Source organism: Rousettus aegyptiacus, unplaced genomic scaffold (genome assembly GCF_014176215.1).
Source record: "Rousettus aegyptiacus isolate mRouAeg1 unplaced genomic scaffold, mRouAeg1.p scaffold_m13_p_12, whole genome shotgun sequence".
NCBI lineage: Eukaryota > Metazoa > Chordata > Mammalia > Chiroptera > Pteropodidae > Rousettus > Rousettus aegyptiacus.
In genome coordinates, this window is record NW_023416287.1 from 74,498,111 (window position 1) to 74,524,562 (window position 26,452).

General features: G+C 37.3%; 1 protein-coding gene across 4 annotated transcripts in view; it reads left to right on the forward strand.

Moving 5' to 3' along the window:
• CUNH18orf25 (chromosome unknown C18orf25 homolog) overlaps nt 1–23,740 on the forward strand; it is a 62,332-nt gene extending 38,592 nt beyond the window's left edge. The window contains exons 3-6 of one of the 4 annotated variants that reach the window (XM_016147795.2): nt 1,518–1,700; nt 11,972–12,098; nt 14,911–14,971; nt 19,734–19,845. In XM_016147795.2, the coding sequence (XP_016003281.1) occupies nt 1,518–1,700; nt 11,972–12,098; nt 14,911–14,938 (338 nt within the window). In that variant the 3' untranslated portion in view covers nt 14,939–14,971; nt 19,734–19,845. Of the gene's footprint in view, nt 1–1,517; nt 1,701–11,971; nt 12,099–14,910; nt 14,972–19,733 lie in introns of all 4 variants that reach the window. The other 3 variants (XM_016147793.2, XM_016147794.2, XM_016147796.2) reach the window with 3 other exon arrangements.
• The last annotated feature ends 2,712 nt before the right edge of the window (nt 23,741–26,452 follow it).

Consider the following 26,452-nt stretch of genomic DNA (forward strand, 5'->3'; position numbering starts at 1 on the left):
CATTTTTTTTGCTATTTGAATTAATCCATTACCAACTGATACCAGGGCTACACTGTTGAATTTTATGAACTTGATTTACCCTTTTTGGGGAATTAGAAATTATTTTTAAGTAGTCAACTGAAATTGTCATGATCGTCAGAAATTCATATTATGATATGTCTGTTCTTTATACAGTGGCACTTAACTCATTTGCCTTTGTTTGGTCATTTTTTTTGTTTGTTTTAAAAATGTTGCTATGTAAATCTATGATTTGGGAACTTAGTTTTAAGGGCTAAATACCCCAAATGTGTTCATGTTGTTGTTCAGTGACAATTTACACAATGGATGTAGTATTAAAAAAATAATCTTTCATTGTGTTCTATTTTAATGATTCATTGGCATATGTATGCTTTCATAGTCAAGAGTTTCATAAAATGGGTGTGTTTCATGTTAATTCGATGATATTAAAAAATCTTTGTGGAAATGAATGATTTGCTTGCTCTTCATAAATAGTTGTTGGGGGAGAAACAGCATTCTTTTATTTCTGCTTTCTTCTAAATTGAAGGGAGTAAGGGAGGTGTTTTATACTTGATTGAAAACTTTATTTTTGCTTTTTGCTATTATATTAAAAAAAGGGTAGCACTAGCATTTTAAAGCATGTATCTATTCTACAAGCATGACTATTGAGTTATTTTAGCATGAATTGCTGCAGTGTAATTACTATGGAACTCAGCTGCCTTTTTCAGCTAGTTACGGTGATTTGGAGGTAGAAAGGATCTCTTATTTTTCCATTAAGAACTTTAATACCTTTCTCTAAAATAATGCATAAGATTGCATATCATTTCCTTGGAATGTGAACTGGTTGTCTTTCTCGGAGAAAATATAAATATTCCTCATAAGACATCCAAAGCAAAATCTTGAAGATGGATTTTGTGAGTATTGTCTTTTTGTAGTTAAATGCATAACATCCCTGATATTATAAAAAGGTTTTACTGGAAATGGATAAGTCAGTCAAATAGGGCTCTTACCCTTAACCTTATTTTTTTAGAAAGTAGGAAGATACTTAATTTTCTTGATTTTCTTCTGAATCTAGTAGGGAGGTTTTATATTAGCTACTAAGAGAAAGAATTAGATTCATTCTCTTGAAAAATATAAACTGAATTTTAGTAGTTTGCATCTGTTTTTTCCTTTAAAAGTCAGTTTCACTTTCTCTGTGGAGTCTTTCCCTTTTTCTTAATCTTTTGCTCCTTAAGAGTATGATGTCAATTTGGTGTACCATTGTTCAGTATAGTCTTGTCTTCTGTTCTTCATAATGACACTCCTTTTCCTCCTTCCCAGTTGTGTCCCTCATCTTTGTAAACTTGGGTTATCTTTTCCACTTTCACGTCATGTACAAAATATTGGATGTATAAAATGCAGCTTTTCAGATCAGCTAGAAAAATAAGCTAAAGGCAGCTGGCATTTAGAGGGCTCTTAGTTTCAGAAGTATTTTTCACCCCACAAGTTAGATACAAGTATACATTTTCTTTCCTCCCTAGATGGACCTCCAGTTGTAGCTCATTATGATATGTCTGACACCAGCTCTGACCCAGAAGTGGTAAATGTGGACACTTTATTGGCGGCTGCAGTAGTTCAAGAGCACAGTAATTCTATAGGAGGCCAGGACACAGGAGCTACCTGGAGGACCAGCGGGCTTCTAGAGGAGCTGAATGCGGAGGCAGGTTGGTCTCCCTCCCCTTCCCCTTCTCTAATGGTGTAATGTGCATGTGTCCTGGCAGCTGTGTTCCTTTTAGCAGGCCCTGCTGAGGAGAGCAGGCTAACCAGAGACATTTGGCATTAGGTGATCGTGACTATCCAGGGCGCCATTTATAACTTACTGAAAAAGAGATTTGGGTAACATGTCATTCATCTTTCCTAATCTGGAGGAAGCAAAAGTGACAATACATAAGAAATTAATTGTAGGCATAGGTAGATTTCAGTAGGCATATTTCTTGGGTTAAAAATGCCTAACGTGAAAACCACTCAGAAGCCTAACACTCCCCACCTCCCCCTTTCCGCAGTTTCCTTCCTTAACTGCTGCAGCAGCCTTGCAACTTTGGGGAGGGGGCGTTTAAACTTGCCCTACGGGGCTGTTCCTATGCAGTAGTGCACTGTTTCTTACACCCCTCAGTGTGCAGTGTGTCCCTGTTACTTCCTCTACTGTAGTTCTCATATTTGTCTTTTCTAACACTTTTCTTTCAGCTTCTGCCTCTGTTATCTAAGGAAAATTTCACTCCGTCTTACATTACTTATCTTAGTTCTGTGGTGATTCTTAAGAGTGACATTGATTCACTAAAAAACCCATTGCTATTACCTTGGAAAGCCTCGCATAGTGCATCCAAGTTTCCTTTAGTACGTTTCTCAAAACTCAACATTCCTTTGAATTTAAACATTTTTCTAAAAGAGCTAGTCCTTAAATTTAAGAAAAGAAGGGGAGAGGATTGAGAGACCTCTTATGTAGTGTGTATTTTCTTTCCTGTTAAGGAAAGATTATAATTTTCTAGTTAAATTGCAAATTGCATTGGCTTTTTTTATAAGTGAATCTAGTATGTTAATCACTACTTAAAATGTTTATGGGAAATGAGTTTCGTATTACAAAAATAACAGTAGGTTAGAGTTTAGAACCATTCGTATTGAAACTGTTAGAAAATAAGACAACTTCACATATGATTGTCTTTATTCTTTCTCTGATAATTTTTGATGGAAGTAAATAGAAATCTCTTACTTGGTGACCTCCTGATTAATCTGTTGTGGCTAATTTTGGAGCAGGAAATGGATTTAGTTTTAACTTTATTTTGACTGTTAACTGCCTATTTGACTTTGGACAAGCTGTTTCTTCTCTGGACTTTAGTTCGTTTGTTTGTTTTTACTTCAGTTTTTATATGTATAAATACTTGCTTTGCCCAACAAGGGTCTTTTAAGAATTTGTTCATACATGTAAGTACTTTTAAAAGAACTAAGTAATAATACTTCATATCAAAGGAGAGTAGTTTGATTACATTCTGTGCAATATGTGTTCCAAAGTTTTATAATTTGTTCTATATACTTGTAGTTTATCTTCATGTTTCATCCATTGACAAGTGGTCCATTCTGCTTTAATTTTATTTCCTTAGTCTTGCCATTAAAGGTAGACCACTTTATAGTAAATTCTTGAGAAAAACATAAATTACCTTTTTTTGCTTTTCGTTTAGAGAATTTTAATATTAATTTGAGCTAAATGGAAATGTTAACATTTGACTTTTTGACCTACAACAAATCCATCAATTTTATGTGATTCAACCTAAGAGTACAGGATTTGGAATCAGATTCAAGTAATTGGTAGCTCGATTATTTAAAACATCACTAGCTTTTGTGTGCTTAATTCTATATTTGATTGTCTTTTGGGATTTCAGTCACACAAAGTTCTAAACGATGTATCACTCAAGTGCTTCTACCATCATTCTTAAGAAATAAGGCATGGCAAAAATGTGTGAGGAGGGAAACACCCATGACTTCAACTTTGTTCTTTTATCTTTTCCCCTTTCCATGCCAAAGGTGTCCTGAATTTGGTATCTGATGTTTCGTGTTACTATATATTTCTTTATATTTTTACTGCATTTGTTATGTATTTGTCAACAAGCATGTTTTAATACTAATTGGTATTATACTGAAAATGATCATTGCAACTTTTTTTAGTGCAACGTTTCGTGAGCTTTGTTCTTGTTTAATTGTGGCTCTAGTTCATTCATTTTCACTGCTACTTGGTATTCCAATACTGTATTTGTAGTAATATTCCACTTGTATGAATATATTACAATTGACTTAAAACCTGTTCTCTTACGGGAGTTTAAGGTGCTATTCCAAATGGTGCTGCCATTAACAGACCTTGTAAACGTCTCTTGGTACATGTATGTGCCAAGATGATTTCTCTAGAATACAATATAGAGAAAACGTACATGTGTGTTGGGCCATAAATTATGTGTAAGTTTTTATATATCATAGGATGTGGTCATCACCGTTCCAACATATCCCCATGACATTTTCTTACGAAGCCATTTATTGGCTCATTCAAAGGCTTCCCCACTCCCAAATCTGGCAATGCAAATATGTGAGTAACAAATAAAACTTAATACACTCCAGTCTTGATGTAATTGTTATGGTGGTAATTGCAAATTAGAATATACTTAGACAGTGTTGCAACAGAATGTTTAAAGAATTTATCCTCAATGGGTGGTGGTGTTTTGAGACTTGAACTATTAGTATCAATTGAATGGTCATTTTTGTAGTTTAAGATAAATGTTTTAATGGTTAGTATGAGTCCATCTTCTCTCCCTTTCAACAAAATAAAAACCCAGTCACTGAACAGAGTATTCAGGGTTTAATCAATAGTAGCATCTCAGACCAGGTCTGCAGCCCTACTCCATTTAGGATCACATAAGTAACCATTGTACATACAGTAGCTTGTCTTTTTCACCAAGCAGTTAGATCACATTCTTGTAGGCAAAATAGTTTTTACCGTTAAGTTTTAACCAAGGCAAAGAATTGAAATTAGGAAAGCCCTTGGCCAACAAAAGACCTAGACTTTCCATTTCAACTCATGCTATGTGTTTACTTTTTCTTACTTGATGCTAGAATTGAGCAGTATAGTCTGAGGTAACAGCCTCATTTTGAACCAGCAGCCACTTAAAATTATGTGATCTCAGGTAAACTATGTAAAGCCTCAGTTTTCCTTAATTGTAAAGCAGATAAAACTAGCATCCACCCCAAAAGATTATTGCTACTACTAAGTGAAATAACATATATAATGTGCTTAGTATAGCATACAGCACATAGACCCGTAGGAATGCTAACCAGCATTATGTTAACATATTTATGCTGAAATAGACTGAATAAGGAAGTGATTAATAGACCCAGTGAGTAGAATTCTAATTTACTATCCTGCCCTGGAATGAGTTGTTCTTGATACAGTGTTTCCTAAACTTTGTCTGAGCATAGAGATTACCTGGGGTGCTCATAAAAGTTCAGACTCTGAGGCTTCTCCCCGAAGGTTCTGTAAGTAGATCTGAAATGGGGTCTGAGAATCTCTTTTTAATAATCACCCTCAGGTAACTCTTGCATTGGACATGTTTAGGAAGCTGTACCATCGTATCTGAAAATGGCTTAATTTTTGTTTATTGCAAGTAATAACTCACTGTAAACATAAATATAGATGAGACTAAAAGAAGCAGAAATCTGAAGTGTTGGTGTAGAAGGCTTATAATTGTGGTAAACTAAATTTATTCAGTGTGTCCCCCCACTACCCTTGCTCCCAGGAAATTAAAATTCTAAACAAATGATCTCATTTTTTCCATCAGCCTTCTCATCAAGAAAGATAGGCTATGAACATTTTCCCATTCTTAAAATAGGGATGGTAATCTTGATTTGTCTGTTACACAAGCTTAGCTGTAGTGCAGAGAAACAAATCTTGGGTTTCCTGTTCTAAGTGTAGGGCTTTTTATAATCGGGCCAGAATGGCCATGTTTCTATTATTAGCACTTTAAAGTCAATATATCAGTCCTGTGAAGGAGATGAAGTTTGGTCAGGTTCCTGTTGTTTAATGGCTTCATATGGACTATAAGATTTTTTATTTCTGACCTTTTCTTCTACTTTTTTCCTTCCACTTTTTAAAGTTTTTTTTTTTTTTAACATTCTCGTAAAACTAAACACAAGATAATAATTTGCTTGTTTTAAAGCTAAATGAGTAGTGATTTAAAATATTAAACCTGTTTATAGCCAACATACCGTTGTCAACCACCATGTAATAATTTTATTTAATGTGTTGCAAAAAAGCCCAGGACTAGCTCTTTCCCAGTAGATTGTGATTTAAAGAGTAGCTACATTATTTCTCTTGAAGGCAAAAGAAAATGTTTGCCATGATAATTTGGTTATTGTTTTTTTCTGTGCTGCTTTCTGACTTACATATTGAAAAGGTCTGTAGTAGGGGGACAAAAATTTAGAATTTTCTGATAGAGGGAAGTTACCTTTCCAGTGAACTACACAGGCAAAGACCTACACAGAGATAGCCAGCTACCATATAACCAAAGTCAGGCCCGCTGATTTATTTTCAGTTTAATATATGGTAGTTTTGGTATTCACATTTTTTCTACGTGCTTATTCTTGTCATAGAATGGGAGTCGATTACAACCACTGGTAGTATTTGAAGAACCTCTTAGCATCTTTGGCTCATTTTTGTGTATTCTTTAGGCCAGTGGTCCCCTACCTTTTTGGCACCAGGGACTGGTGCTACTAATGTCTGATGGTCTGATGGAGCTGAGATGGTGGTGCTAGCGCTGGGGAGCAGCTGCAAATACAGACAAAGCTTTGCTTGCTCACCTGCTGCTCACCTCCTGTTGTGCTGCCCGATTCCTAACAGTCCTTGGACTGGTACCGGTCCATGGGCTGGGCGTTGGGGCCCCCTGCTTAAGGCAGTGCTTTGCCATTCAATTATTGCGAGGTCATGGGGCAGGGAGGCAGTGGAAAATGACCCAAAGGCCAGAGAATGTCAGGCTCTACACAGGAGCTTCCAAAGGAATGTGTGAAATGCTAAAGAGGGATACATTGAAAGAAAATAACTAAATCGTCCTGAGTCTGAAATAGACAGAAGTGGAAATGCATTCCTGGCTATTGGAGAATGCCTTGGTGTCTCAAAGAGCATGGCATCCCACAGACTCTGTATGGGTCCCAGCTGACTTGTTATCTGAGTGGCACATTTTATCTAATGGCTCTAACAGGAAATGTGACAAAACCCTCAAAACATTCACTGGGAAATTTGTGTTAGCCCCTTATCATTAACCTCACGTCCCTTATTTTATAGTATACTGATTTTAAGACTAAGTATTAAAGAATATTGGCTGTAAGAGCAGACCCTGATTTTAAGTGATCAATTTTAGAGTATTGCACAAGTTCTATAACAATACTAAGTGCCAGCAGGACTGGATTACATTTTTATGGCCAAAATGACGCTGTCAAAATGGTTTGGATTGCTCTAATAATGTGAAAGCAATATATAAATTATTAGTTTTAGACCCTAATGGATGAATAAAGTTAGAAGAACCTTAAATATTGGCGATGCTTACCTTACTCTTAAGATATTACAGAATCATGAGCAAATCAGCATAGTCATTTTTCATTTCTTCCCTTTTAAAAATGGCAGAGTGATGTTTTCAGATCTGAAATGAGGCCATGTAGATGGAAGGGTGAGGAGGAAGGGCTTAATCAATGAAGACTGGTTATTCAGAAATATCAATGATGAAACATTTCACAGAGCATTTCAGAAGTTGGGATTATAAATTAGAACTATGGAGGTAGAACTGGGCACAGAGATACTAAGAATTAACTTATTCTGTCATATTCTTGTGTTTTCTTAATTACTGTTTAAGAACATTGAGTAATCAAGGAGGAAGAGTTGGATTATAGCAACCATGACTCCTACAATCTGCCCTTTAAGTTTAGTTTAATTCAATTAGCTTGTTTATTTTTAGGATGATAGGGGCTGAGCCTTTGCTGTGAGTCTTACTACAAGAGGCTTTAAGTGTCTCTTGGGGCTCAGCTCCTTGCTTCTTAGTGAGTAGGCATGGAGAATTTTGGGGTGGTTTTACATATAAACAAATATTCATGTAATAATGAATAATAATGATAGCAGGACTTAAAGTTGGGGGGAGAGAGAGCAAGAGAGAGCATGCGAGTGAGCCAGGTGCCAGTAACATTTCATGAATGAGTGAAACTGCCCTGGAGTCAGTGCAGTACAGTGAAAGGGAAACATCCTGGAAGATGTGGGCTGCTGGTATCGGTATGTGAAGATGGAAGACAATCATTTACTGAGCTGTAGAAGCAGCTTCACAGGACCGTAGGGGAGGTGGCATTTTCAGGAAAGTCAGGTTTGCACAGGAGGTGAAGAAAAGTTCAGTGCAGTTTACCATGGAGCTGGCATTTCAGAGGATAGTGGAAAAGTTGTAGGAAGGCGAGGAATGGGTGGCAGGGGCAAAGGGGAATAACACCAGAGTAGAGGATAAGATGGGAGGCAAACAGATGGTTCCAGAGGCTTGTATTTAATGACTGGCCGTGAGGGTGGAAATACAGTGTTTTACTTCCCATAGCCATTGGTTTTTCTTCTGCCTCTTTCAAATGCTTTCTTCTTTTCCACTGGGATTTTTTCTGTATTCTTATGTTGTTACGGCCTCTACGCTGTTCTGCCTCATTGAATTCATCAGCCAGTCCTTTATCAGCCCCCTCCTAGCTTCACTTTTTTCCCTGTCTGGCATATGTATAAGGCCAGCTCTCCTTTGCCAGTATCCTTAGCTTCTTGTATAATTGGCTTTCCTCTTGTACCTAGCTGGCGAAGTCTGATCCCTGGTGGTGCACTTGGGGCCTACAGTCACACTGCTAACCACATTTGGAGAAAAAAATTACATGGTTACAGTTAAGAGTCAAGTTAATTTCTTATCTACACCCTCATTCTGACTCTCAGTGCTGCCCAACAGTTCTCGCTTTTCTTTAGGCAGTATTCTTCATAGTGGCACTTGACCTTTCTAAACCCCTACCTTGCTTATCCTCTGCACACCTGTGCTTTGTAGCTCCCCTTGCCACATTCTTCATAAGTCAAGAGCACTTCAACTTTCTGTCATCAAACCTCTTTGTTCGCTTTTTTCTAGCTATGGCTTGGTCTCGTCCACCTTTAAAAACTTCGTACATACACATCCCCCTCACTCAGACCCATCTTCCTCTCTCAGTACCTCTGTCAGCCCTTCCTTCCCTTTCATTCTGAAGCTTGCTTTGCTGCATTGGCTTCCACTCCATTACTCCTCTGAGGCTCCTCTTGCCAAGGCCATATATCTTATCGCTAATTCTAGTGGGCTTTACCTAGTCCCTTTTCTGATCAGCTTGCTCTCTCGGGTATTGGTAAGCACTTCTTCCTAGAAATGCTCTTTCCCTGGTGTCCTGGCTTCATTTGGTGAGCACCCCCTTCCTATGTGCATCCCTTAATTACTGGCATTTATCTCGGTCCTGTTCTAGGCCCCCTTCACTCCATGGGGTGACCTTTACCTTCCCACCTATTGCTGAGGACTTATGAAATCTGTATTTCCTCTCTGACCTGAGATTTAGAACAGTACGTCCAATTGCCTGTTGGACATCTCAGAAGCAGGTCATCATCCTGTCCTAAACAACCACCCTCAGCTAGTTATTGGTACACTCAATGGCATTATAACTCTATCCAGTTACCTAAATTAGAAACCTAGACATCATTTTTACTACTTTGTGTTCTTTTCTTTGATTTCCAGCACACAGAATATTCCCCATTTTGTTTCTTCTCTAGTTCAGCCATAATCATTTCTCACCCAGGAAACTATAGCAGTCAAGTTATTTTCTTTGCCTGTAGGATTGCTTGCTCTGCTGTTAGTTCCATTTCTGCACTCCAAAAGGAAATTTTTAAAAATAGAAAACCTGATAATGTCACTTTTTTGCCTAATCCTGTAGTGACTTTCTGCTTCTCAAGGTCAGGTTCAGACTCACAATGATCTGACCTCTACCGAGTTTGCCACCCTCATTTCTCTTTTTACTACCATTACTCAAGATCTCACCAAACTTTTGTACCTTAAAGCAGTGGTCCCCACCCTTTTTGACACCAGGGACCAGAGGTCCTATGAGAATCTAATGCCTGATGAGCTGAGGTGGAGCTGAGGCAGTGATGCTAGTGCTTAGGAGTGGCTGCAAATACAGATGAAGCTATGCTCGCTCACCTGCCCACCCCTCCTCTGCTCAAATCTTGCTATGCGGACTGATTCCTAACAGGCCTGGGGGTTGGGAACCCCTGCCCTAAAGGGTAGCACAATGTTCCTTATGCTGCTTTCCCCCACCTGTGCCTACTCTTCTCTGAGAGCTCAGCTTCTTTGGTTATCCTTAAGCCTGGGAAATACCCTCTTCTAATGTGCTTTTCCAGGACACTCTACCTCCCTGTCAGAGCAGTTTTCAAGCCATAGTGCAATGAACTGCTTTTTATTATCCCTGAATATATTACAAGCATGTTGAGGGTAGAGACTATGCCTGGCTCGTTCCCCGTAGTTTTCCTAGCACTTAGCACAGTACACAGCATGTCATAAACAAGTATTTATTGTAGGAACAAATACAGAAAGCAGACGGTTATAGCTGCACAAAGCAAGGCTGCTGGAAATACTTAATATGAACAAAGTGAAGACTGAAAAAGATTGTCAATTTGTGTTCCTTCCTAGAGGTACAGTAGTATACATGACAATAGTGATAACTACAGCATTGAAATAGAAATTGGATAAAAGACTTGGCCACAAGCAAGGTATTGAAATCAGAGCAAGAATCTAGATTTACAAAATGTAGACTTAACCAAACTCCATTTAAGTACCCACCGTAGACTTTTAACAAAACTGAGTATTATCTAGTGTGTTACCTTGTATGCTTGTAGGGTTCAAAGATGTATGCCCATTGCCAGTGCCATGTAGAATCCTATATAGATTATTCTTTAATACAGAAGATTTATAAGCTCATGCAGACTAATATAATCTCAAGCACCAGTTGTATCTGGAATCCATTTCAAGCTTTTTTAATCTTCTATTTTCTCATATGTGCATTATTTTCAATAGAAAAAAGTAAAAATAATATTAAAGAATTGTAAAAAAGACCTACAATCATATTCAAACTTGATTACTTTTCACAGCTTTTACCTCGCAGGTACGTATTTTTTGTGTTACTGTGTGATACTTACATATTTATACTCTTCCCTGAGTTTCTGCATAGCACTGTAGTGACCATCTTTGAGCATCATAACATGATGCTTTAAGTTTTTCCTTTAGGCTGAATTGTCAGGGGTGAGATTATGGGGTTAGAGGATGTAAAAAGGCTTGTAAGGCTTTTGCTTTGGGAATGCCTATAACTTTCAAAAGAGTTACCCTAAAAATTGATATGAGTGTGAAAGTACAAGGTTTCTCAATAACCTTGAAACATTGGAATGAATGAATTGAGGGGGAAGGGAGAGTTGTATGTGCATAAAATCTTACTGGCATTGGTTTAGTTCATATGAGGTGTCACAAAGGATTTTTAAATAATGGAGAAAGAATTTTGTATCGGATGACAATATATTTAAATAAAAATACCCTTTAAGGAGTAAATGAAAATTTTTACTGGTTGCAACTCTGCCAAAGCCCCTGTGCCACAGACTGTTTTGCTTTTCCAGAATTATGTGGTTCGTGTCTGTCTAATGAGAACCGTCAGCAACATACAGGTGATGTTTTAGTTGCTCAGAGCAAAAATTGTGATCTTCCCTTTTTCATGTTGTTTGGGGTCAGATTTTGTCAACTCTGCATTCCTTTAGAGAAAATTGTTAAATTTGTTTAAAATTTAGAGAAAATTATTCAATCTTTTCACAAAGCATCCCAGTATAAATATGATTAGTGATTACTTCTGTTTACTCCATTTATGCCTTTATGGTTTTCTGGTAGAATTTTGTTCCGTTAACATGATAAGCAGAGAACTCCATTGCCCTCAAAATGGTGACATTTAAAGACTGCAGTTGAATGCAAAAAGCATTATGGAATAAAATATAGAGTGTTATCACAGTTTATATATATCTATATTTAGATACACATACTTAACCAAAGTACTTCACGTTTTTTTCTCCTAAGTAATAGTAGAGAGTAAGACTTGGAGTTCTTACTTTTATGTACTTTCATGTTATTTGAACATTTTTTTTTAGCTACGAACATGTATTCTGTTTAATTTTTTTGAAACTTTTTTTTTTTAGTAGAACACTGCCTCGGCTCGTTTGAAATGGGTAACAGTTTCACTGTGGCAGGCTCTCACAAGACCATTCTATTTCTGTGATAAACCTGGATGAAAAATCTGTGAATGAATTGTTTCTGCTGCTTGTGAGACAAAATGTTGTGCTCATTTTTACCCCCTTTTCTCTTAGGTCATTTGGATCCAGGATTCCTAGCAAGTGATAAGACATCTGCTGGCAATGTACCACTCAATGAAGAAATTAATATTGCCTCTTCAGATAGTGAAGTGGAGATTGTGGGAGTTCAGGAACATGCAAGGTAGGATATTAATTGGCATATTCTGATATTTTAAATTGTAGATATTATTTTAACCAGAAGACAAATAAAAAAAATGGTAGGCCTCACAGTATGGCTGGCATGAATGGTGGGAGCTATCTCTTAGCATCCTTCGCCTTAAGAAACACTTTTTTGATTAGACATGATATGAGTTTCAAAATATGTTGCATATTGTCTTATATCAAGAACATCTCAACTATGTGTATGTGAACTAGAACTTATACTTTTCTTGTCTAGATTGCTTGACAGATTTTTTTTTTTAGGGCATAGGTATCACTGTATTTTTTCACTCTTGTTCTTATTTTCTTGCCTTTCGCTTTATCTTGAAGTACACTGGCAGCAAATAGTGGGGAAATATGCATCCGATATCATATGTCTTTGGTTTGTTTCCTAGAGCACCTCTCCTTGTCTTTCATGAAAACTTATAAGTTACTTTGGTCTGCTTCTAGCACAGTGTATTTCTAGTGATATTCATGTGACTTGGGATTCCTGTTTCTTAGGATAAAAAGAAAGCTATAAGGCATCCAATTAGGTTGTAGTATTGTGAAAATAATTAATGAAGTTTGGCATTTTTAAGGTAGAAGTCAGCAAACTATAGCTCACTGGCCAAATCTGGCCTGCTGTGTGTTTTATGGACCTTGAGCTAACAATGATTTTTACATTTTTAAATGATTATGGGGCTGGGGGGCAGGGGAGGAGCCAAAAAAAGAATAATGTTTTGTGACATGAAAATTATCTGAAACTCAAATAAAATTTATCCACAAATTAAGTCTTACTGGAACTGAGCCATGCTTGTTGATTTATACATTATTGTCTGTGGCTGTTTTTGCACTCCAGTGGCATAGTTGAGAAGTTTAAACAGACACTTTAAGGCCCTCAAAAGCCTGAGATATTTACTGTCTAGCCCTTTGCAGAAAAAAATTTACTGGCTCTTGCTTTAAGATATGTTTCTAAGAATTGGTTGCAGCCCTCTCAGAGATATTCCTGAGGAACCTTTAACACACACATGTTGATAAAAAACAAAAATTTAGACTTTGGAAAATCCATACTCTATATAGCAAACAACTTTTCTCCCATGTCACAAGAGTTAAGTTGTGGTTTTCTAATTTCCTCAATATCTTCATTACCTTGCTCTTAGATATGCTTTTACTCTTTGGTTAGCAAGGTAATAAAACATTTACCAGCATTTCTTCTGGTAGTTTGGGAGTGGAGAGTTGGGGGCAAAATACACATGAACATAAATCAAGGGTACTTTTTTCTAATGAAAACTGACTATACTATGAGAGAATTTTTCAATTGAATACTTGGGACTTTAAGGATATAAAGTTAAGTCATAGTCTGAGGTGTCATCACCCCCAGAGGAGCCAATTCTCTTTATCGGAATTAGTATTTCCTAGCACTTCATTCTCTGTCCTATATTTATGTCATAAATATGCCTGTATAACTACTTCCTTTTTTTTCTTCTCTGTTTGTAACAGTTATTTCCCCTATTCTTGTGGGAAGGAATTTTCATTCTTTCATCTTTTTTTTAAATCTCATTCTTTTTTTCTGTTTTAATCAAAAACTTTTTCAATTAAGTTCTCTTCCATTTGTCTATCTGTTCCCTTCAAGCTGACTTATCTATTAGATGAACACAGAACTCCCGATTTCTTCCTTTACCTCAGCATATGTCTGCCCTTAGTCTATTTCACCATTGTTCCTTATAATATAGAAGACATTATCCTTTTACACCCATGTTAGGATATTATAGTATTTTTTATACTATACAGACTCCCTACTATAAAACTTATCTTGCCTATTGACAGATTGATGTAGGTAAATTATCTTCAATTGTGTCAGGAGCACATTATCCATTCACCAACTTCCTCTTGTTATATTTCAAATTTTAATTCACTATTACTCATGTGTTCCTACTTAAGTAGGAAAGAATAGGTAATAACCTGTGTTGTTTACCTAATCTCTTATTCTGCTGAGACGTATCACTTGGTCCAGTTCTCTATTAACTCCTACCAGATCTCCCCTCTTTATTGTTTTTTGTTTGTTTGTTTGTTTTTGCCTAGAAATATTATAGGATTAGCTACCCTTCTTTTCAGCTTCTTTGTTCAGCTTTTCTTCCATCATTAAATCTTGCTTCATTTTCAACCAGTATTTTGGTATTGGGGTTTAAATTTATCATCATAGTTCCACTAAAACTTGGAAATTAAAATCTGAGCCCCTCCTCGCCTCCAACACACAAATTATCCCCAATACACGCTTTTTTCAATTTGTTAAGTCTTTTATCCAGATTGTCATTTTGCTCTCTAGATGTATTTGTTCCACTCTTGTACTGAGTTGGCTATATTTTAAATGACTTGTTGTAACATTACTTTCAAGGACTTCTTCTTACAGGCTCTGAAGCATAAAGATTAGTTTTATTCTGATCCTTTGGTTTGAATCCTGGGGAAATCCTGGCTTGGAGGCAACAAATCCATTCTGAAATCTCACTGGCGGTTAACATGTCCATACAATGGAATGTAGAATTAACAGATCCTCTTGGAATACTTTGAATTGAGTCTTGTAGCATTTTGAGGGGATCTCTTATTTTAGTCTTTGGGTCTAGGACTGAGTAGAGAGTCTCACTCTTCTCTGCCTTTCTTAAAGATTTTTCAGCAGTTTCTTTAGAAGAAGCCTGAGAATCTTTCAAAGATTGAGATAAAAAACGGAGAAGCAGATGGGGAGAGGCTTTCTTGTTGGTTACTTCAGAATTGCCCCATTTGGCTGCCTGTATCTCATCTGGAATTTATTTCTTTTACAGGTCTAGGGTTGCAGTTATGAAGTATTGATGGGCTTCTGGCAGGGTTATCGCTTGGAAAAAGGTTTTAGGTTTTGATCCACGTCTTTTTGTTCTAATTTGATTTGCATGCATAGATGTTTTGTTTGGATTTCTTTATCCTTTTTTTTTTTTCTTTTGATAATCTACCTTTTATGGGCTTTCCGGGAGGTTTTACAAATTCAGACGTAGTTTTTGAATTTTCTGGGATTGTGGTTGCTTTGACTTGTGTTGGGTGCCATTTACTATATTTAGAATCATTTTGGTTGACCTTTGCACTCACTAATTCTAGTTGCGATGTGCTTTTCTTTTGATAACAGTTGTTCTTTTCTTGCATGTTATTATCTTTCTCTCCTCTTTTACTTTCGATTTTGATGTGTTCACTTAGCTTCTGTGTTTCTTATAGTCACAGACTAGAAAGCATGCTTTCTGAACTAATGATTGAATGCATCTTTTATGACTGCTTGTATTGCTGTGATGAACTCTTGACCTAAATGTTGTCATTTCCAGATGTTAATTGTTGGACAGTCCAGTTTCACAGAATGTTCTTTGCCAGTGATTGGAGACTTTGCCAGCATTTCCAGTTCTTCTGTACCACTTAATTTTGCTAGAAATTTTAATTTATAACCTCCACGCCAATATTTTTCTTTGTCCTATGACCTTTTTCCTTCTCTTCTTCTACCAGCCTCATTGGATGAATCCATATAGTACAGATCTTTCTGTCATGGAACTGTGTCAGAACAATTTTTTTTGGTACCAATTCTCTGAAGCTTTTGCGATAATCAAACCCTTACTTCATTTCACTGTAGTTTTTGGTACTGTGATCATTGGTGTTAATGTCGGCTTATCCCTCAGTAAAAGAATTGATGCTTTTGCATTTAAGACGTGTTACTTCCTAGAATCAATTGCTAATGTTAATCCTTAAAAAAGCAAGGGAGGCAGACCAGTATTTTCCTAAAGCCACAAGTATTCATTTCATTCTTAGTTAGGAAAAATAAGTAGGAGTGTTATCTAAGAGGTCACCTTCAGGCTCTGTAAATGAGAGCAAAAATGATTAATTTTTAATGCCGTTTTCTTAGAATAGTAAGTTAACTGTATCAAAAGCTGACCATCAGAGCCTGCCCTCTTTTTTTTTTTCTTTTTCCATCGTGAAGTCTCTTCTTTATTGATTTCAATGTATGAAGAGCAGAGATCATCCTATCAAAAGTTAATTGTTTATAAAGTGGTTTTTTGAAAAATGAGGCCTTAGCATATTCTTGGTTATAAGACTCAAAATATTCTGGGTTGTGTTTTATACTTATAGGCAATCATATGCAAAGGTGAGAGCAAAGCCTATATCTTCTAGAATTGGATTGGACCAATTAAAAAATAGCTGAGTACGTTCCTACCCTGTATCTTTCATAATGCAGAAAAAGGATATGTGGTAATATGTCAAAGTATGTGCTTTATGTTATTTGCCTTACAAAATTTTGAGCCTTTCACATTTTTTCTTATAGGGCATCCCTGTAGGGCTTATAACAATTGTGGTTCCATTTCCTCCAGAACATTTTTTTATCTATCTGGTGTAAGTTATTCTGCAACGTACACCATCTTATAAAATAATCGAAATGTCTTTCCACCACCCTTTTGTTATACTAGCTTGAACTTTTTCCCCTGTACTTAAAGAAATGTGTTGAAAGCCTCTTTCTATCCTCATCTATCTTCTAGCTATCGTATATACAAAATGGTTCAGGTCATTAAATCATAAAAAATTTTTGAATGTTTTATTGGCTTATGCACAGAAAGGTCATAAATGTACACTTTAATTTTTGCAAACTGTTCATACCAAAGTAACCAGTCCTCAGATCAAGAAATAGAACAGAAGTCCCCTTTATACCACCTTTCAGTCACAGCCTTTCCCCACTTCGTCCCTTGTAACTACTATTCTGACTTCTAATCTAGTTTTGCCTGTGTTGTTTAAAATCTTAAAAAGTCACTTATGACCTTAGAAGTCATCTTAGAATTCCCTTTGACAATCCTGACATACGGCCCAGCAGTTGCTTGAACCTTTAAAAGGTAGTTCACTCCATTTTGTAGTGGCCATAATTGTATAGTAAAGATGATCCAAAGCTCACCTTCCAGGAACTGATAAGTGGTTCTTATTCTGCTTTCTAGATCTCTGTACAAGGCGGAGTAGCCACCTTCTGTGGTGATTTTCTCTTCTTTGGGAAATGCCCTTTCCGCTTGCAGTTAATAAGGGCCTAGAAAGCTTTTGACCAAAGGTGGAATCAGCACATTCTCCAGAGAATCTAAAAATTTGAACTAGGAGAGACTGAGAGGGTTGAGGCTTGAGTCAGGCCTACTTGTTCTATCATCCTCATGTTCTTGGAAGTGCCTCTGTGTCTTTCCAATAAATCTTTTTTGCTGAAAGTAACCCAAGTTGGTGTCTGGTAACTGGAACCATTTGTAACATAACTACGGAAGTAATCTAATTTAGATAGTTGAAGAAGTGCCTCATTTCCTTATTTTCTCTCCTTCAGCCATTCCTTAGTAAGAAATATGGTCTCTAAACCTCTCGCTCTCCTATCTGGACATTCTCTAGAATCTGCTTTGCTGTTTATTGAATGACCCCTGAGGAAGAGGCAGTGCTCCTTAAAGTCAAATATAGTATAGTACTTTAGGTGTAGTCTAAAGAAGTCATAATTATTTAGTGGAAAATAAACTCCCCAGTGGAGACTGAATTTTGTTCCAGTTCTATGTTTAACTTACTTAAGACCCTAGGCACTCCTCTTTTGGCCTTGGTTTTTTTTTCCTTCTATAAAATGAACAGATCGGATCAGATATTTTTAAAGTAACTACCTGAAATTACATTGTATGATTACTTAGGGAGCAGTGCAGAGTAACAATTGGAACTAAATGCCTCTTTTCCTTTGAGATGTTCTAGGAATTCTCTCAAAGATTGCAGTGACGCTTTGTAGCCATTCATTCCCTGAATCCCTCCTAAATTTTGTAACCAGCTTTACTTCAATTAGTACTTATACAGATGAGCTTTTGAACTGTTGAAGAACTTTGTATTTTTAAGTTGTTAGCCTGGGCCTGTCTTTGCACTCTGCTGACTCTGTGCTTGCCTTACCTAATTTAATATGCACTTGTAAAGTGACAACATAATGTTGTGGATAGCATTGGACCTGAAATCACATCTGGCTTGGGGTTCCTTGGCCTTACCACTTTCTTTGCCCATGTGAGTCTGGGCAAGTTATGTAACCCCTTTCCATATCTGTAGAGTAGGTAATAACTCCCACGTTTACCTTATAGGTTTGCTGGGAGTGTTGCAGTGAAACTGCTTTATGAACTTAGTATTCTGTTGCCATCAGTCATCAAAACCATTTCTATAAATGTTGAATGGACTCCTTTGGCTGACATTCTTCCAAGACTATGGGATCACTTAATCTAAGTATACTTAATGGGTTGGACAGAATTGGATTAGATTTTGGATTTTATGTCCCTTAATTTAATCTTTTTACTACATTTGAAAATGTAGTAATCCCTGGGTTAGTAGCTACTAAACTTATTTCTGAACAGATGACAGGCCTCCGATACTGTAACAAATCTACATTTTGCCCCTTGCTCTGGCCCCATGGGATCGGTTTTTCAACGCCTCACCTCTCTTGGTAAGGCAGCTGTTTACAGGCTAGCCTTTGTAAGAGCAGGGCCTCTCTTTGCAGGAGCTTTAGGTTTTGGGGAGGCAGTTCTGCAACTGAACTATTTCCATTGTTACCCTAATTATCGTTTGAACTTGGTGATGCAGGTAGCATTGAATTAAAGCTGAAATTCTCAAGTGATCCAGCATCATTAGTTCTACACAGGTTGTCAGAACAGCTGCTCAGGATTCACTGTACTAGTTTATGTGACTAGAATTCTGCTGCTTGTCACTTCTCACATAGGCTACATAAGGACTTGCCAGTAATTTAGGTGTGAGGACATAAGTAGCATTGATAGCTTGAGCTGCCTGCCTTCCTCTTATTTGAGTCAAAACTTACTTAGTTCATGCTGGATGCTCACAGTCTTATCAGTTGACCGGAATGTGAAATTCAATATGTCAGTGTTTCTGAAACAATTTTCTTCCAGTGAACTCTTGGTGAGATTTGTTAGCAAGGCAGTTCTGTGCCTCTGATAAGAATACTTTTAGGAAATCTAAACTGAGTGTTACTTTTAGAGAATCTCACCTGAGCCTTGTTACTTTGAACTAAAACATGACTGGTTCTGATGAACTAGTTCTGTTGTGACCCTCAGGATGAGGAAAATTGATCCTTATGCATGACCTAGTACTTAACAGACCTTTAGAAACCTAATCTGTAAAGGGGTATTACTGTTACTGCCTTTGAAGGTATTATTACCAAATATGGCACTGAACTTATTTTAAGAACAAGTTTCACGTATTTCTTACTGTTGCATTTGTTCAGACCAAGATTGTTTGGGCATCTTAATTTTGCTCTGGATTTATATGGTGCCTTGTCCTGAAGATTCAGAGGTTTAAATGAGTTCAGAGAAACATTATCTTATCTATTTGTTGGTAGCAGACCTAGACATAACTCAGGAGTTTCTGACTGAGACAAGACTCTTGACTTTTTTAAGCTAAATTGAGAGGAGAGGGAGGGAGACAGACAGACATGGAAGGAGGAAAAAGGGAACAATATTGGTTGTTGGTTTTATGAACTTGCATAATAGATTGATCTTAATAAAAGTATTGATCAGTACTTATGAAGCTATGTTGCCTTCTCTCTTTCCTATGGTATGGTTAGCAATGCTTTTGCTCTTTTCAATTCCAGGTGTGTCCATCCTCGAGGAGGTGTGATTCAGAGTGTTTCTTCATGGAAGCATGGCTCAGGCACGCCGTATGTTAGCAGCCGGCAAGCACAGTCATGGACTGCTGTGACTCCCCAGCAGACTTGGGCTTCACCCGCAGAAGTTGTTGACCTTACCTTGGATGAGGATAGCAGACGTAAATACCTACTGTAATACAATGTCACTGTGTTTCCTCTGCACTGTTCCCTTCCACTTCCTCTTCCTCCTCTTTGTGACATGGAAGTTCATTGTCATAGCTTCAGCCTCAGAAGCTGTTTGTGGCATTTGTATAATCAAAACTCATGGGAAATTGCCCCTCCCCTTTTTTTTAATTAAAAGAAGTCACTTAGGAAAATAACTTATCACAGAGAAAAGAATTTCTTCTTTCCCTCAGTAGGAATGTGAGAATGAAAAATTTAATTAGACAATTTCATTTTACTTGGTGACCTTTAATCTTAGGAAGCTCTGCCTTCCCTTTAGAGTAATATTTTAATTACCAGGTGAAATGGATTTCAGTTTTTGCATCTTTTATTTATTTTTCTGTGTAATAAAATTAATATCTAGACTTGACCACTGTCAACCCACCCATTGGCACTCCCACCTTAGAGCATTTGCACACATATTAGTCAGGTCCTTATTGACACCTAGTAAGGCATGTGCATTTGGAAACCTGTCCTTAAAAACAGAGGACAGAAGTATTACTATCCTTTTAGCTTTAGTCTTCTGCCTTCTTTCCTGACTTTGCTCCTGGCTGACTTCCTACAATACAGATAATTGACATGCCCTTTTGTGTTTATAAATATTGCCGAGGTGACTTCCTTGATCTCCTTGTTGCAATAATTCATAACTCTTTGGAAAATGCCTCCTTTTGGGGCTGAGGCATTTCGATACATACCCAACCTGAGGTTTTTCTAGGCACGTGAAGAGAATATTGAGAGATCTATAGAAAAATCTCCCTCAGCCTTTTTTCCTGGTTTATGCACATAGCAGGAGAAAATAAAAACATGTTACTTAGGTAAAATATAAAGAGTTGTGTGGCTTCCAAGGCAATGGGCACTTGCATATCTGAGAGGAAAGTGCCTTTTATCAGAACTGGTCTCTCCATGATGGATGTATGTACAACAGCTGTTCAACACTTGAGCTGAAGTTGACCAGATGCTATATTTGGGTATTTTTCTCCCCTACTTCTAAAAGTGGAAAAACCAAAATAAACCATAAGAAACCAGATGCAAAGCACATTAATGGCACAGTATCTAAAAGGAATAGCAAAGGGTGGTAGGAGCTTCAGGGAATTCAGGAAATTCCAGTGTTGGAGTTTGTGGCATTAGTTACTACCTTTTTTCCTATGACATATAGTTACTAGTGAATTATTTTACAAGCAATACCTAGAGTTAGAACACTGTACTGTGCACAAGGAGGAGTGAAGTAATATTGGCTTAGAAGACCTCACCTTTTGTTTTTCCACAGTTTTTGTTTGCTTTTTGGGTCTTTTTGTTTCTGTTTTTACCATTTAATATTGTTAAAGCCCTTTGTCTCCCTCCCCAAATGCCTTGGTGGCTCTTCCTTCTTATAAGAGCATGAGAACTACCATTTTTAGTTTTCATCCAGCGGACACATATTTACCAAGTGCCTATCCTGCATAAGGCACTGTGCAGGCTGGGTGCTGTAGGGCCGCTGAGATGAATGACACCCACTGCGTGCGCATGCATTAGAGTCTGCCTGGCTCCACCTGCTTGGCCTTTTCTTCTGTGTTTTAAAAAGACTCATTTATTCCTTTACCCATCTTCCTGCTGCTATAGTTCTTCATACATCTCTTCCATGGGAGTGTATTCAAGCATGTATTCTTTGATCTCTGATAGTATCTCATTTGATCTGGCGTCTGTTCTTCATCAACTTTTAATTTTTCTATCAATCTGCTTTTGATAGATCAGGCTTTTAAAAGATCATGAACGTCCAGTTTTAGCACCTCATATCTCAAATCTCTCACATGGCATAGTCTAAACAAAAACCAAAGACCCAGAGGCCAGAGCAAAATAGGACCGTCTGCAGATTCACTACTGGTGTATCCTTGGACCTTTACATTTTACCTTAGGATTAATTTATTGAATTTTACTGTTACACATTGTTTTTGACTTGAATTAAAATGCTAGACAAAGCAGAAATGTACAATTTCTGGTCTGTGTTTTCCAGGAAAATCATTGGGAAAAGAATAGAATGGATTATATGACTTGAAGTTTTTACAGCTTATTTTGTCCCCAGCATCAGAGCAGAGCCCCGTTTTAAAGAACGTTTTTGCATTACCTACTCTTTTGTTAACAGCATGTTTGTCCAGTTTGATACAGCAGGTGATTTCTCATAACATACATTCTTTAGCCCCTAATAGTCATCCTGTAAAGAGAATTCTTTTTGATGTGCTGTGTGCACTGTGGATTGGGAGCAGAGTGAAGCTGTAACTATGCTCTTTTCTGGCCTTTTGCTTTTATATCAGGTTGTACTTTGTCCTCACCTATCCCTGTTCCAGCACCATGACTAACTGACTTAATGCGCCAGAACAGGGATTTAGAAATTAATCTGCAAAGAGGGAAGGGGAAGGGACGGTAGAGACAGTCGGCTTTTTCCCCTACGAGGTTGGAATTTTCCCACCCACTAGCTATAGAGAAAGCATGTTCCAGCTCTTCTTTCATTGCCAGATCTGGAAGAGTGGCGATGCGATTTCTGGCAAGGTATAAATCATAAAATTCTGTGATAAACAACTCCTGTGACATTTGAAATTTCTTTTAAGGGGATCTTTTTAAACCAAAGTTTTGCATTTGGTAGCATAAATACTTCTTTATGCTTCACAGGACATTGCTCAGAGTAATATCTCTACTAAATGATGTACTTGGGTCACAGATTGGTTCATGGCACTAATTTGGTTAAGTCTCCCCTCCCCCGCAATTTGAAACCACAGCGCAGGAACCTAGCTATTGCATCGTCCCTGCTGCTCTACAACATGTAATTGCTGCTCGCCAGTAGTCGTCTTTTTGTTTTGATGGAAGGGGCCAGACTGAATGGACTCTATTATTCTTTACAATTGAGCATCCCATAAACTCTGTTTTTATTATTATCAATAATGTATATGAACCATCTGATTTTCTAATTTTAGTCAATTGTTCATTGTTACTTTTAGCAGATTAGCACCAATAGGTAACTTAAAAATGAACGTCGCCTGCTTTTTTTGTACTGTGTCACAAAGTTATTGAAAAAGCTGGGGACACCATTTTATCTTCTAGTTTAAAAGGGTTTTTTTTTTTTTTTTTTTTTTTTTTTTTTTTTTTGCATTAAGGCAAAGAGCCCCTAATCCCTGTTTTCCAGTATGTGTATGATGTGACTTCCATGTATATATAAAAATGATTGCGCCCTAACCAAACTTCCTCAGATTGTGCACTGTTTGTTTAAATAATCACGTATTTTAGTCCAATGCTGTTGTATTTTTTTCATTTTATTTAAAACACTACGTACTTATTCTTTTAACAAGTTTTAAAGGGTAGTGATCTTTAAAAAAAAATCACTGGATAACTAGGAAATATTTTTGTTTTGTTTTTTTAAAAGGGTACAAAGGTCATTGAGCCTTTTGCTCCACTTACCGTGAAAATGAAATGTTAGCCATTGTATGGCTAGGAACCAATGCACTTGGTGGTTAACAGATCTGCTGTTGCTGGAGTGTGAGTGTGGACTTGATGCAGTGATGACAAATCATTGCTTAGAATTAATGTTTTAAAATGTGCAACTCTAGTTTTTAAAACAAAATTTGGTTCTTTACATTCATTATTTGGTTTTTGTTTCCATTTAGTATTTAATGGTCTTTGGAGAAAAAAATAATAAAACAGAGTGTTATATATATATTTTTTGGTGCAAGATAAGATTTTCTGTTTTTTGAAATAAGTCTGTAGCATAAAGGTTAAACTATTTTAAGACAAAAATAAAATAGAGTGTATTTAAACAATGATAATTTCTGAGGATTTTTTTCTGTCTGCTTCAGTTAATTAGATGGTGCCTGGAGCAGCTCCCAAGTTAGCTTTTGGATGTGAAAATGGATTATATTTGTTAATGCATCTTATTGTTATAAGATTCCAGATTTTTCCAAGCGGTAAGCTGTATCCTGCTCCCAAAATATTTTGCAAGTTGCCTTTGGTGTGTTAGAGCTAGTAAAAATAGCTTCACATTGGCTTTCCTGTAACCCCCACCTGCCTTTCCTGCTAGGACCAGTGAGATTTCAAAGAGGGCTGAAGGCTCCCTAGGGCTAGGCACCTTTGTTGCTGAGAACAAAATTCAGCAGACAGTTAACTTTGCAGAGGCCAGTGCACCAGGGTAAGACGCAGTGGCTGTATGCACTTTGCACATGGTTGAACATTGGAGCAAATATAGGGTGCTTCAAAAATAGTCTAACTTTTCCTCTAATTTGGTTCTAGTTTCACATTTTTTTATTTGGTTATTAAAATTATAGGAACTACCATATTAATATCTCGTGAGTTTTGTAACTTATTTTTGGGTAAAGGAGAATGAGGAACCTGGGAGAGTGAGGCCCATATTTATTAAAACATCCACTCCTGGATCTCTTAATGTTTCTCAAGAATTTTCGGTTCTATTTGCACAGGAAAGAGTTCTATTAACAATTAAGTTCAGTTTTTTGAAATGCTTCTTCTATACTGTCTTGTATCTGAGACCTAGATGTATTAACCATATGCAATACTTCTTTTCTTGGGCTTGAGAAGAAAATTGTTTACCTAAAATCTTGTTTTTGAACCCTTTTGCCCTTGGATGCTGCTTTTGAAGAATAGACAAGGCAAGTAAAGTGATATCTGGGTAGTATTTAATCTCATTTTGGCTTCTTCCTTCTAGTCTTTGCTGGCTTTTGGCTTTGCCTTCCCTTATTTTTATGTTTTTCACAGTATATGACAGCTATTTATAACTTTAGTCCAAACAGAAAAATTATAGATAAAGCTTTACCGAATATATAAATATCTTTTCAGCTCCAATTTTGCAACCAAAGTGAATTGCTTCTGGGTTTTGTTTTAACCATGTTTCTGATCTAGGAAGGAATGGTCCTCTTAGGTCATTTGTAGGTATGATTTTATTTACTTGCTTGACTCCATGTTTGAGAACACTGATTCAGAGAATTAGAGAAGGTACTGAGTTACAGTGGAGCTTTGGCTGGGAGAATCTTCCTGGAGCAAAAAAAAGGCATTTATAAATACCGGAAGGAGCAGTGAGCTCAGAAAAAGTTGCAAGTGATGATCACTAACTAACCTCATAGAGATGCAGAGAGATCACCTATTGGCCCAACAGAGGTTGTGACACTGTGGGCTCAGTTCAGCTGCCATTGTACTACTCTTCAGGTCGCAGGCCTTCTAGTTGGAGATGACCTTAGGCAGCAAGGATCCCTGTGTGTAATGAGAAGTCCCTGTTTCTGCTAAGCCTTGAGATCTCATTCGGCGGAGGTGGATGTGAGTGAAGGATGAAAGTGCCTGCTGGCAGTGAAGTCAAACCTCAGAAAGGTGTGGTGGCAGCAGCTGATACAATCTCAGATCCTGGCTCGCTGGTCGAGATCACCCCTTGGTAGCAAATTGTATTGACTAACTTCTTATTCTTTGGTAAAGGAAGCTATTTGGTACCATCTTTTTCCTTTGTACTTTGATGATTGACACTTCAGAGGAGTCATTTCTTTTTTTCCTTGCCATGATTGCTTCATCCTAAGAGTAAGTAAGCGAAGCCTTGTGGACTGTTGAACCCTCACCCTTGTGGTTGAATCTAAAGTGAACAAGTCTGGCTTTAGGATGGATCGTGGCACCTGCAGCATGAGGGGGATCAGACCAGAGTGTGAGGTGACTAATGTTAAAAAAGCCTGAACCAGAGAACAGGAGACCCCAGAAAGGCTATCTGACCATTGAAGGATTTGATTTCTATGCCTGTAAAATGAACAATTTCTTAGATTTCTTTTCTGAGACTGAATGGTAGGGCTGTGTTACTTTGGGGGATAATTCGTTATTCTGCAGAGCAGTCGGGCTTTTCAGGCAGGAATTCAGGAGAGCTGCTTACTCCAAAAAGCTCTGTTCAAAGGACTACAGTTCTGTCATCTCACGTAAACTTTTGGAAGGCATTGGATAATAACGCCCACAGAACTTTGAATTTCTACAAACTTTATTTTCAAAGTTTTAAAAGAATGTTTATTTCAGAATTTCCACACGGGGGTAAGAAGTGGTACAGATTGGTATCCTAATTTTGCAGATGGGAAGACAGAACAGAAGAATAACAGCTTATCCAGATTTACATAGCTAGACTTTGCAAGAGAAGATTCTTTTCTCTGGTTCAAATTAAGGCTTTTTAGCTTTAAGCAAAATGAAACCTCTTTTCTCCACTTGTTTTTTCTTTCATCTTTCTGCTGCTGATTCTACTTCGTGCAGGCTTGAGAAGAATAGAAAGTCTTCTGGAGAAGGTACTGTTTTATTGGTTCCCTTTTCTCTTTAGCAAGTGGTCATACCTGAGTATGTGTCCTAACTCAGGCTCCGGAGTAGCCATGGAAACTTTTTCTGTAGATAGATAGATTCCCTGTGTCTTGGTTTGTGGAACAGGGAAATACAGATGACCAATAAACATAGGAAAGATGCTCCAGCTTACTTCCAGTTATGGAAATGCATACTTACATCACAGGATGCCATTTCAT